The sequence below is a fragment of the Salvia splendens genome, chromosome 6, assembly GCF_004379255.2.
Source record: "Salvia splendens isolate huo1 chromosome 6, SspV2, whole genome shotgun sequence".
Lineage (NCBI taxonomy): Eukaryota > Viridiplantae > Streptophyta > Magnoliopsida > Lamiales > Lamiaceae > Salvia > Salvia splendens.
In genome coordinates, this window is record NC_056037.1 from 18,291,838 (window position 1) to 18,304,354 (window position 12,517).

Here is a 12,517-nt window from a genome sequence, read left to right on the forward strand (position 1 = left end):
GGAGGAATCACAAGAAGAATTTACCGGGGATGAATCATAGGCCAACCCAACCGTCAACCGCCGGCCAAGCCAAATAGGTAAGTAAAGTAAGAGAACTACGTGGGCTTTGATTCCCTAATGCAAATGAGCATTGGAGATACGTAGGCACCACAACTTAAATTTTAAATTTAAGTTGAGCTCAAGTCCTTTTTCCTTTATTTCTTTTTTTCCATTTGTTTCTACTTTAAAAATATGCAAATACAATTAAATAATTGTATTTGTATATATTCTAGTCGGTTAAATAGATTTCTCTATAAGGCTAAATTCGGGAAACTTTTGACAATTCTACTATAATTGTTGATTGTTAGACTGAACTCAACATTTAAGGATGAATTGCTAAAGGTGCCTTCAATTTAGTTATGTAGAAACATCTCCTTCGCAGACTAAGAGTATATATACTTATAAATTTATTGTTCAGAACTTCAAGTCTTTTTTGTAATTTGTAATTAGCTTCGTTGTAGACTAGTAGTGTCGTTGTATTTAAATTTTTTGTTTAAGACATCAAGTTTTTTGTGATTTGTAATTGTTGTAACTTGTAATCTCAATAAAATTACAATTTTCATAGTGATTTTTTGAATTTTATTTACGCACATTTCATAGATAAATAAATAAGAAAATGAAAAAAAAAAAAAAATTTACGAACCGCCGAACCGGCGATTTCGGCAAAAAACCGGTGGTTTTGAACCGCCCCTTGAACCGGTGGTTTTTTAACCGAAACCCGAAACCCGAAACGCCGGAACCCTTGGCTGGCCGGTTCCGGTTTATGAAAATGTTGAACCGTAAACCGCTGGTTTTGAACCGGAACCGCCAGTTTTTGAACCGTGTGCATGCCTATATGTGATCGTTGCAATATATATGTTTTGCATATGGTATTGGAATTAACTGAATCATTTGATTAAAGATGATATGTGATAGTCTTTTCCTGAATCTGAAATTACAGTGGACATATTGGGACCTTCGGGTCAATCATATTAGGACCTTCGAGTCAAATCATATTGGCATATTGGAAATCCCGGGCAGATACCAGGCTTGAACTGTCACAGAATAATAAAATGAACAGAGTGGCATATATATGCATATCTATATGGAATTATTTTTAATATTTGTTGATTATTTTTATATATATTGGTTAAAGGAAATGGTTGAATTTTGGGCTGTGGAATTAAAGGTAAGATTTATATACACTGAGTTGTGGCTCATATAAACCACTAATATTTCAGGAATAAGATATCAGTGAAGTTTTGGTCGACATGAGTCGTAGGAACTGCATGTGTTATCAGGTTCAGCGGCTGACGCGTTTTGGCAACCTTCTCCTCCTTATCATTTTTGCATGTAGATAAATGTATAGTATATAGAGTGGTGAGAGGGCCCCACTAATGTTTAGAATGTTTGAAGTATGTACTTGATAAATGTTGGTTTTGAAGTTATATAATATGTGTGTTTCATTTACTTGACAGATGGATTATTTATTTTGAATTTTGAATTTATTTACTATAAGTAGTTACGTCAGATAGGGTTGGGTGTGACATCACGTCTCCAAGGCTCTACTCACTAATTGTGCATTAAAACCTGTGTTATCAAAAGTTAATATTTTTATGGGACAGAGGGAGTATAAAACATGCTTTCGAACTGCTTGTATGTATAAAACCTTAATTTCCATATACGAGAAGAATTTTTTTTGGTATATTGTGTTTGCTGTTTATTTATGTGTTTAAGCAAAAACATCTAGATATTTTACATTGTAAGTAGAACCATACTTCACTAACTCATTCAACTCATATTATATTATAAAATTTATATTCCTTCCATCCCTGTACATTTTTCCATTTCCGTCCATTCCACAAATTTTGTCACATTTCACTTTTTACCATTTTTGGTAATAGATCCCACATTCCACTAACTCATTCCCACTCACATTTTATTATAAAACTAATACTCCCTCCATTCCAACTAAGTTGAGACAAAACTTTTAGATACGGAGATTTAGAAATTGTGTTGAAAAGTAAGAGAAATAATAAAGTAGAAAAGATAAAGAAAGAGTAAAGTAAATGGTGGAATAAAATAAGAGTGATTGCATGTTTTATTTTTTGTTAAAAAAGAAATAACTCAACTTAGTTGGGACATCTCAAAGAGGGATACAACTCAACTTAGTTGGGACGAAGGGGATACTTTAAAAGTAGAACCCACTACCTGGTAACTTTTTCAACCAACTTTCTATTGCATTTTTTAAAACCAATGCTTGATCAAACTATGACAAAATTTAAAAAACAGAAAAAATATATAAATTAAAACTCATATTCCACTAAATTTTCAAATTCACTTTCTTTATATTTTAAAAATCCCAAACGTCGACAATTATGGACAAGCAGTATATCTTTGGTAAATGTAGTTGAGCAAAAAATAAGAGAACTAAAAAAAAGAGAAAAAAAAGGAAAAAGACAAGGAGGGGAAAACTGAAATCAGAATTTCATAGCCTTATCATGCAATGGCAAGAAATGACAGGCATAGGAATAGCCACACAATCATAACCCAACCCACACAACACCATCTTATGTTCCTCACCCACTCACTTGACTTCTGCCCGCATCCTCTCCCTCTCTGCCTCCCTCCATCGCTCAACTCTTCCACCAATTGAAACAGAAAAACCAGAACCCCGATATTTTGCAGGTACTCTTATTTTTTGTTCATCTCAATTGGGGGTTTCCTTATTTTATGTTTTATGATTGCTGGGTTTCTGCAGCTGAACTTTTTTTGTAATTTTTTTTTCTATAGGAGATTGGAGATAATTGAGTTGAATTTAGAGATAAAAAGGTGGAATCTTGGAATGGTGCAGGGAATTTAACTAGTAAGCATGGCTTCATTAGCTTCCCTTGCGAATTTGGGGAGCTTGAATATGATTTCTTTTGGTAATTTTGATGGCTCTGTTTGTTTAGTTAGGAGCATTTCTATTCATAGGAATGGGAATAGTTTTAGTGGAAGGAGGTGGAGGTATGTTGGTGTTTGTAGATATTCTGCAACGACGGATTACATTGCGGAGCAAGGGGCTTCGGTGTCTCTTGATTCGACCTACGGAGGTAGTAGAAAAGAGAGTGACACCAGCACATTTCTCAAGGCAGCTCCAAAGCCTGTGTTGAAATTGGGGTCTAAGCCAAATCCCCTTCTTAACATGGGCTCAGATGAGTCGAAAGTTAACGCGAGGTCGGATGCTGAGAGGGTGAGTGATGCGGAGGAAGAGAGGAGTAAGGTGATTGAGTCGTTAGGAGAGGTGCTTGAGAAGGCGGAGAAGTTAGAGACTAGCAAGAAACCTGATGCGCCTGCTAGCAAGCCCTTGAGTAGTGAAGTAGTGAACCAAAGGAATGGTAAGCCATTTAGTTCCGTAGAGAGCACAAATCGCAAGTCGAATAATAAGACCAATAAGAGTGTGTGGCGCAAGGGTAATCCCGTGTCGTCTGTGCAAAATATTGTGAAGGAGATGGTAAAGCAAGAACCTAGAACAGATGGAGGAGGGGTTTCCGTGTCTGGTTCTCAGCCCACTGCTCCTGTTAGACCCCCGCCTCCACCTCAAAAAATACAACCAAAATTGCAGGAGAGGCCCTCTGTGGCTCCTCCTTCGCCTCCTATAAAGAAACCTACACTGAAGGATGTCGGTGCGGGTCCGAGGCCACTTGTTTCTAATGGAACTGATTCACCTCCAAAGTCTAAAGAACGTAAACCAATTCTAATTGATAAGTTTGCATCTAAGAAACCGGTGGTTGATCCTGTGATTGCTCAAGCTGTTTTAGCACCTACAAAACCAGTGAAGACATTTGGACCTGTAAAGTTCAAAGAGGGATTTAGAAAGAAGGGTGGTCCATCCGGAGCACCTCGTAGGCGTTTAGATGAGGATGGTATTCAAGATGAGGATGCATCTGAACTAGATGTTTCTATTCGTGGTGCTGCAACTGCTAGAAAAGGAAGAAAATGGTCCAAAGCAAGCCGAAAGGCTGCCAGGCTTCAGGCAGCCAAAGATGCAGCACCCGTCAGAGTAGAAATCATGGAAGTTGAGGAAGATGGTATGTCCACCGAGGAGTTGGCCTACAACTTAGCCACCAGTGAAGGTGAGATTCTCGGGTATCTATACTCTAAGGGAATCAAGCCCGATGGTGTCCTAAAGCTGAGTAAAGATGTGGTTAAGATGGTCTGTGAAGAGTATGATGTGGAAGTCATTGATGCTGATCCTATCAGGGTGGAGGAAATGGCAAAAAAGAAGGAAATTCTTGATGACGATGACTTGGATAAATTAGAATTGAGGCCTCCTGTGCTAACCATAATGGGCCATGTTGATCATGGAAAGGTCAGCAACATCCGTACTCAATTTTCGTCCATGTTTTAATTAGAATACACTATCTTTACAAGCTTCGGCTAACTGGATTCTCTCCTCATGCAGACATCACTCTTGGACTACATACGGAGGAGCAAGGTATACATTGCATATAACCTGTGTCTGATGATGTCACGAGACATATACATTGCCTGTAACCCATTACTTTGAAACTGAATCACAACTTATGTTTTTTATTAGGTGGCAGCATCTGAAGCTGGTGGGATCACTCAAGGGATAGGGGCTTACAGAGTTCAAGTACCTTTTGATGGAAAGCCACAAACATGTGTTTTTCTTGATACTCCCGGGCATGAAGTAATTTTGTTTCTAGCTTATGATATTCTCATTCATTTGATCTATCTTTTTAGATTGTACAGATTATATTAGCTATCGTCAGTTATATCTTGATAAGTAGTCTGCTCGGTATTTCCAAAGTTTTGTTCTTATATCAAAGTATTCTTGTAGGCATTTGGAGCAATGAGAGCACGTGGGGCAAGAGTGACAGATATCGCTATTATCGTAGTTGCAGCTGATGATGGGATCCAACCTCAAACAACTGAGGCTATTGCACATGCCAAAGCAGCAGGAGTCCCGATTATTGTAGCTATAAATAAGGTATATTGAGGCTGGTGTTATTGATAGATTTTTTAATTTCCTGTTAATTTTTCAGGGATTTTGATTGCCCTTCAATTTCCCCTTCATTGTAGATAGATAAGGATGGAGCTAATCCAGATCGTGTCATGCAAGATCTTTCATCAATTGGATTGATGCCCGAAGAGTGGGGTGGTGACATCCCAATGGTTAAGGTGACAAAATTTAGACCTGGAAATTCCATACTCCCCCCCCCCCCCAAAAAAAAAGGAGAAAGAGAGAGATAGAGATAGAAAGTAAAACGCGCACACAGAGTAGGAAACCTACAAAGAACTTTTGATTGGATGCTGAAGTTATTGCTGAACAATTTATGACAGATAAGTGCTCTCAAAGGGGAGAATGTCGACGACTTGCTGGAAACAGTCATGCTTGTTTCTGAGGTAACTAATATGTTCATCTTCAGGCAGCTCTATTTTGACATATTCTACTGCTTTTATCTATCGCATCTTCCATGTGTCTGTAATGGCATGTTAGTATGTTAGTATGAACCCACACATGGTTGATGTCTTCGAACATTTTGGAATACTCTCACCTTTAGTTGTCCTTTTACTGGGAGTCAAGGAGTTCTATGATTCTAAGAGTATTTTAATTATTTAGTAGATTGTTAATCATTTATATATATTTGATTGTCTACAATGGTTTTTATTGGTCCTTTTTTGATTTTGTTCACTCTCCGCCATTGAAGTTGCAAGAGCTGAAGGCAAACCCAAATAGGAATGCTAAAGGAACAGTTATTGAAGCTGGTTTGGATAAATCCAGAGGACCTGTAGCTACATTCATTGTGCAAAATGGAACACTCAAAAGAGGAGACATAGTAGTTTGTGGTGAAGCTTTTGGAAAGGTTTGTCTTTTACATCAAACATCCTTAGAAAAACTTTTCAATTTTGTTTACTGATGTTGAGACCCCATTTTTCATGTCAGGTGAGGGCTTTATTTGATGATAAAGGGAAACGGGTTGATGAAGCAGGGCCTTCTATTCCAGTACAGGTATTTATAGTAGTAAAATCAACATGCATTCTTTGTAGCAAACTTGCTAATTACACTTATATTGGGCTTTGATTCATTTAGCTTCCACTTTGATGGAGTGTATAGCTAAATTTGTATCTCTGTCTTTCTGTGCGAACATAACTATTAGTCCGTTTTCTGTTTAAAGTGATCTGCATTTCTGTTGATTGATAAGTAAGCACATGATTTGGCAGGTTATTGGATTAAATAATGTTCCTTTAGCTGGTGATGAGTTTGAGGTTGTTGGTTCACTTGATATCGCTCGAGAACAGGCAGAGTCACGGGCAGATTATATGAGGAATGAGCGCATTATGGAAAAAGCTGGAGACGGAATGATTACACTTTCTTCGCTGGCTTCTGCTGTTTCAGCGGGGAAAACTGTTGGATTAGATCTTCATCAGCTTAATATAATACTGAAAGTCGATCTTCAGGTATGCCTATTGGTATCAACGGAACCTAACTCAACCTTTTAAGATGTGCTATGAACTCAAATATTTGTTTAATCGATAGGGGTCGATTGAGGCTGTCAGGCAAGCTCTGCAGGTGCTTCCACAAACTAACATCAGTCTGAAGTTTCTACTGCAAGCAACGGGGGATATCAGTTCCAGTGATGTTGACCTTGCAGTGGCAAGCAAAGCAATTATTTTCGGCTTTAATGTTAAAGTACCTGGTTCTGTCAAGAGCCAGGCAGATAACAAAGGTGTTGAGATTCGTCTGTACAGAGTTATCTACGATCTCATTGATGATGTTCGGAAGGCAATGGAGGGTCTCCTAGATACAGTTGAGGTAAAGCATGTACACCGATTCTTCGATTTTTGTGGTTCAGAATATGTGGGAATCACTTTGTGATGACTGGAAGTCCATGAATACTGAAATTATCCGGCAACTTATTTGTTCTTCCAGGAAGAGGTGCCAATAGGAATGGCGGAAGTGAGGGCTGTATTCAGCAGTGGCAGTGGGCGCGTTGCAGGATGCATGGTGACAGACGGGAAGCTAGTTAAAGGCTGTGGAATTCGCGTGCTTAGAAAAGGCAAAGAAGTTCATGTTGGCGTACTTGATTCCTTAAGACGGGTCAAGGAGATGGTGAAAGAGGTAATTTCTGACCGGACACTGTCTCCGTTACTTTGACTTTCCTCTTAAATCCCATTGATGTAAATAGGAAAACGTGTAAAATCTATGTTTTGACATTGCTACTTGCTTACTCAGTTCTACCATGTCGTTTTTCCTTTACCGTTACAGGTAAATTCTGGACTAGAGTGTGGAATTGGAGCAGAGGATTACGATGATTGGGAGGAAGGAGATAGTGTGGAGGCGTTCAACAAAGTGGAGAAGAAGAGAACGCTCGAAGAGGCATCGGCCTTAATGTCAGCTACGCTGGAGGAAGTACGGAGATAGACTATATATAAGACATTGCTGGAGGTGGTGTCGTTGCAATGAATTCGACTGGTTGGATCCTGTTGCATATATCCATCCCAGTAGCTACGCCGCCTGCCAAAAGAGGAACGTGCAGATTAGCCCCTGTTTGTATGCTATTTCTTTGTAAATAGACAATTAGATGATGTATATCAGAAACTGAGCTCCATTTTGTTAGGAGTGACAGGTTGAGCATTCGTTCAAGTTCTTCAAATTCAAAGAGTTCAGACACATGTAACAGATACAGTGTTCTAACACAAATGTCCCTTGCAGTTTGGAATTGTTCAGAGAGAGGAGAGGGTTGTTCCTTTTAGGGTACAAACTAGTACTCCTTCCGTCCCAAGAAAGATCACCCTTTATTTGGACAGTACGAGATTTTATGCAACTTTATTTTGTGTGTTAAGTGGACAAAATAAAGTAAGATAGATGGAATAAAATAGACATAAAAGTGTTCTGATCATGTCTCTCAGGCTTTTACTTACTAAGGAGTCGTTTGGTTACTAAGGGGGTAATGTTTATAAACCAGGTATCTTTGGGTGTATAATCTGTGGAAGTCGTGACTACTCACAATGCGGCCGTTTGGTTGAATATAGGTCCAATTACAAACAAGGCCAATTCCCTCATTTGGTTGACCGTATTCAAAGAGATTGTATACTTGTGATCCCTTTTTTGCCCCTAGGGTTGCAGAGGAATTTCAGGATTGCAGTCTAATAAAACCGCGAACCCCTTTGTGAATTTTGTCATTCGCGCGGTGTTTCTCGGAGCAGCCTCCCACTGTAAAGCGGCGACTACTGCAAAATTCCTCTTATTTTGACGGGCTAAATCCCACACAAGTTAGATTATTCGACCATTTGTCGCTCACTCCTTGATTGAAATCTGATTTTATGTTTTGCGTATCGGTTTTCCATTCCGTTATGCACTCTTTGTTCCCTGCTAATTTCATTGACGAGTTAAACCTAGTGGTGGTGATTTGAAATGGGTGTCTGTTACTACAATGTCAATGTAAAATATTTGTTTGAATGTTTACATTTTCTGGCTGAATTTCTTGCAATGAATGCTCTTTCTACTTTGTTTAACGAACTTTGTTGCAAATGTGTAGATGTGTGTTATGTGATAAAATAGATTTACTTAATTTTCCTTGAGTCTGACTCTTGCTCGTTCATTCTTCGAAGCTATGTCCGTTCCTCGAAGATTTGTACCTTCCGGCGATGGTAGCCAGAACACACAAGGTTTGGGTTTTGTATGAACATATTCCTGTCCAAATCCCGGCCGCGTCTGCATTCGCACATTTTTTTTACGTTGCTGCCATTTACACTTCATTTTGTCCCAGAGAGTAGCCAATACCAAAGGGGAAATGCTCGCCGACCTGTTGTTCCCCGTCGTTCTTGGTCTGACCGTGAGGAGGCTGTCCTCATGGTTGCCATGAAGGATTTGGTCGCCCATGGGTGGAAATCAGATAATGGGTTCCGAGGAGGCTACTTGAACAAGGTGGAGGAATGGGTGCAAAAGGAGTTTCCGAGAACCGATTTGAAAGCTAATCCGCATATTCAGTCTAAGTTAACGGCTGTGAAGAAAAGCTACAACTCACTGGCAAAGATCCTTGATCGTAGTGGTGTCGGGTTCAATGTGCATGGAGTTTTAAGATTGACTGTGATGATGATCAGTGGGACCAAATCATGAAGGTTTGTTATATTTATCTAGCCCTTGAATATTAATTCCTTCTGATAATCTCTTTGGCATAGTTTTTGATAGTCTCTTTAAGCATAGTTGTTGACCTTGTACACACTTGTATGTTCTCTTGCAGCAAGACAGCAATGCCCGCGGAATGCGCACAAGGTCCTGGCCATACTGTGAAGACTTGAAGGTTATCTTCGGCAAAGACATGGCAAATGGTGGCCATGCCGAATGGGTTGCTGATGCGGCTGCGAATAGTTCGCCAGATGTGCCTGTTACGGAGATAGGTGAGAGTAGTGATTATCATCCCAGCTTCGAAGATTTTTTGGGTTATGATGAGCTGATGCAGGCTACGTTTGCGAATCCAAGGGTTGATGACAGTAGCACGCAGAGTGGGGCGAACGCTACTACGAATGCTCAGGTTCCTCCAAAAAACAAGCGCAAACGCAAAGTCCGGGAGGATGATAGCGGCATAGTTGAAATACTGAGAACGTTGCACTTCGAGACCAGCGCTCGTTTGGAGACCTTGGCATTACGCATAGGGTACGAGATGGATTTGGGTAAAGCAAGGGCGGAAATCTTTGGTCATTTGGGAAACATACCAGAGCTGACCGAGAATGAGAGGTACGATCTGTGTGACATTATTGGTAAAGAGAACTCCTAATTAGAGATCTTCAGAGGACTCCCTGATGCTTCGAAGGCCGGATATGTGAAGCGTGTCTTGGAGAAAGAAGGTCGCACCTAGCTGGCTGTGCACATCGGCTATTTTTTGTCTTATGAAAAATATGCTCTTTTGGACAATTTCATCACTTCTTAGCCGATGGTGTAGTATGGTAATCGTTTTGTAGTTGGGAATGTAATTATGGGCGACGTTAAGACCTCTGAAAACTAATCGTTCGTGATGACTTATGCATATCTAGTTTGATTAACTTGAATTTTCGTATTTGGTCCCTATTTAACTGATGTGAACGATATGTTGGGCATCTCACTTTCCCCATTAAAGAACTCCAGATTGAAGGTGGGTAATACACTGACTCATGAATTGAAAATAATAAAAGTGTACTAACAAAAAGTGGATACACTCGTCGACTTGTATATAAATTCAAAACAATGAATTGTTCTAATATAATAGAATTATATTGTTTAAAAATTAATTGTTTGCTTGTTTAAAAATGTTTTGAGAACTCACACACAAGAACAATCAATAGCCATTGCTCAAAATGGTGAGAATGCATAATATAACTTCATTAATAATACTAGCCGCAAAAAACGCCGTGGAATACAAAGAAAACTGTTCGTGATATGCACGAACATTGGCCTTCGAGATTAGCTAAAACTATTGGTAATATACTAGTGGATAATGTAGATTAATAACTGATAATGGAGCCACTTAGCAAAACATAACAGTTCCTTTGCCCAACGAAGCCAATAATTTGTCACCCCATTTATATGTTGGGCTTCCCGAGCACCCTCCAGAGCATTTTCGGACTGTTTGATGCGCAAGAGTAGGCCAATGTGGGACTATTTGGTGGTAATGGCTGAGGCAATACACGAGAAGCTTTTTCCTCGACCTTCCTTTCCAGCTTGCCTTTAGCATTAGGGACGTATATAACTGTGCAGTAAAAAGCAAGCCATTATCATCCGTATTTGGATCTTGATCGGATATAAGCTAGCACTTCGCAAAATTCCCCATCTCATTTTTAGGACAGCAAAAGCTCGCTCGATAATATTACGGGCCTTGCTGTGCCTTAAATTAAACAATTCACGAGCATTTTGGGGTCTTTGGTTACCGACTCCCCATTCCTTCAAATGTTAACGAACATTTTTGAACGGCGTCAAGAATCCTTCACAATTGGCGTATCCATTATCGCATAGGTAGTAATTTCCTAAGAAAACCACACTCGGTCAGGATATTTATATATTTAAACAGAAAGAATAATGAATTCTGGAAAAATCAATTAGTGTCAAAGACTCTAGTGAATTTAAACCTTTGGGCACCCTCAATCCCTGGTCTCTTGTAGGGCTGACAATTTTCGACACGACACGATAATCTGACATGAATCCGCACAAAATTATTGGGTTGAGGTCAAGTCTTATTGGATCCGTGTCCTTATCGGGTTGACCCATTAAGAACTCGATAATTTCGGGTTGTTCGGGTCGGATGCGGGTCGGATACGGGTAACCCATTAAGAAATAATATTATTATTTTTATTATTATTTATAAAAATATATATTACTTTAATTTTTTAATTTCTTATAAATTAGGTTTAAATAGTATAAAACGAATTTTAATTGTGTAAATTAGGTTAAAAATTAAGGTTTAATCATGTAATATTAGGTTTTAATCGTGTAATATCAGGTTCGGGTTGTTATCGTGTCGTGTCAACCCATATTATATCGTGTCGATAACGGGGTTCGTGTCGGGTGCGGGTCGTGTTCGGATTTGAAGGTAGCAGGTCGGGTTCGTGTTCGAATTTACAGTTTCCTTAACAGGTCGGGTTCAGGTTAGGCCTTATTGGGTTGGGTCATTATCAGGTTGACCCGATAACGACCCAATCCAAACGATTTGCCAGCCCTAGTCTCTTGTAATGGCATCCCTTAGCACTCGAGAATCGCCGGCAGATCCCTCCCACCCGGGTAGAAAATACATGAATCTCATGTTGCGGTCGCACGCAGCAAGAGTGTTAGTTGCGATTTGCCCCTTGCGAGATCGATAGCGTGGCTTATCCGCATTACTTACAAGGACATTTATGTAGGTCCCATCCAATGCGCCAATACAGCCCTAGGACGAATCACATATAACTATAAAAATTCCACATGAACCTCGTGACTTAAAAATGTTACATGTATTTGGAGACTTCGTTATTTACCTTAAAATGTTTCCACCGATTATCAACACACGTATTCGTTACTGGATCAGGTTGGGGCAAAAGGATGGTATGAAGTCTGAGAACTGCTTTCAGCACAAGATGAACATAATGCGATAGTTTCCCCGGACCACTTAAAATGAAACCCAGCTGGACGAATTTTCTTGTGGTGTGCTAGGATGTTTAGAAAAATAACTACTTGTTCCTCTAGTAAGACATATCTACCATTTCGCAGCCCACCCACGTCTCTCAACAGGATACATAAACGACCAAATGCATTCCTATCCATACGTAGGTTCACAAAGCAGTCTATGTCACTAATTTTAGTAAGTCTATTCATGTGTCTCACCTGTTGGGGCATCCTATCCTTGTGTGAATACCTAATTAGATTATGCCTAGTACGTCGGCCGCATCGTGGGTGTCTTTTCAGATATAAGTGCAACAGGATAAGCGTGTGCATATGTAAGAGATGCAATACACCTTCACCATGAGGTAAACGACTTTGGAA

General features: G+C 39.6%; 1 protein-coding gene across 1 annotated transcript; it reads left to right on the forward strand.

Annotated features, from left to right (window-relative positions):
* The first annotated feature begins 2,533 nt into the window (after positions 1–2,533).
* Positions 2,534–7,708, forward strand: LOC121808355 (translation initiation factor IF-2, chloroplastic-like). Its single transcript, XM_042208786.1, has 13 exons — positions 2,534–2,706; positions 2,812–4,372; positions 4,466–4,498; positions 4,601–4,714; positions 4,865–5,014; positions 5,107–5,205; positions 5,368–5,430; positions 5,736–5,891; positions 5,972–6,037; positions 6,250–6,486; positions 6,566–6,841; positions 6,959–7,147; positions 7,295–7,708. The coding sequence occupies exons 2-13, from the start codon at positions 2,891–2,893 to the stop codon at positions 7,448–7,450; spliced, it is 3,021 nt and encodes a 1,006-aa protein (XP_042064720.1). The 5' UTR covers positions 2,534–2,706; positions 2,812–2,890; the 3' UTR covers positions 7,451–7,708.
* The last annotated feature ends 4,809 nt before the right edge of the window (positions 7,709–12,517 follow it).

What these genes read in the sequence shown, in the direction of transcription:
- LOC121808355 (XM_042208786.1), top strand. Translation starts at nt 2,891, where the DNA reads ATGGCTTCATTAGCTTCCCTTGCGAATTTGGGGAGCTTGAATATGATT. An exon ending in GTGGTGAAGCTTTTGGAAAG is followed by an intron (nt 5,892 to 5,971) that starts GTTTGTCTTTTA and finishes TTTTCATGTCAG; the next exon opens with GTGAGGGCTTTATTTGATGA. An exon ending in TCAAGGAGATGGTGAAAGAG is followed by an intron (nt 7,148 to 7,294) that starts GTAATTTCTGAC and finishes TTACCGTTACAG; the next exon opens with GTAAATTCTGGACTAGAGTG.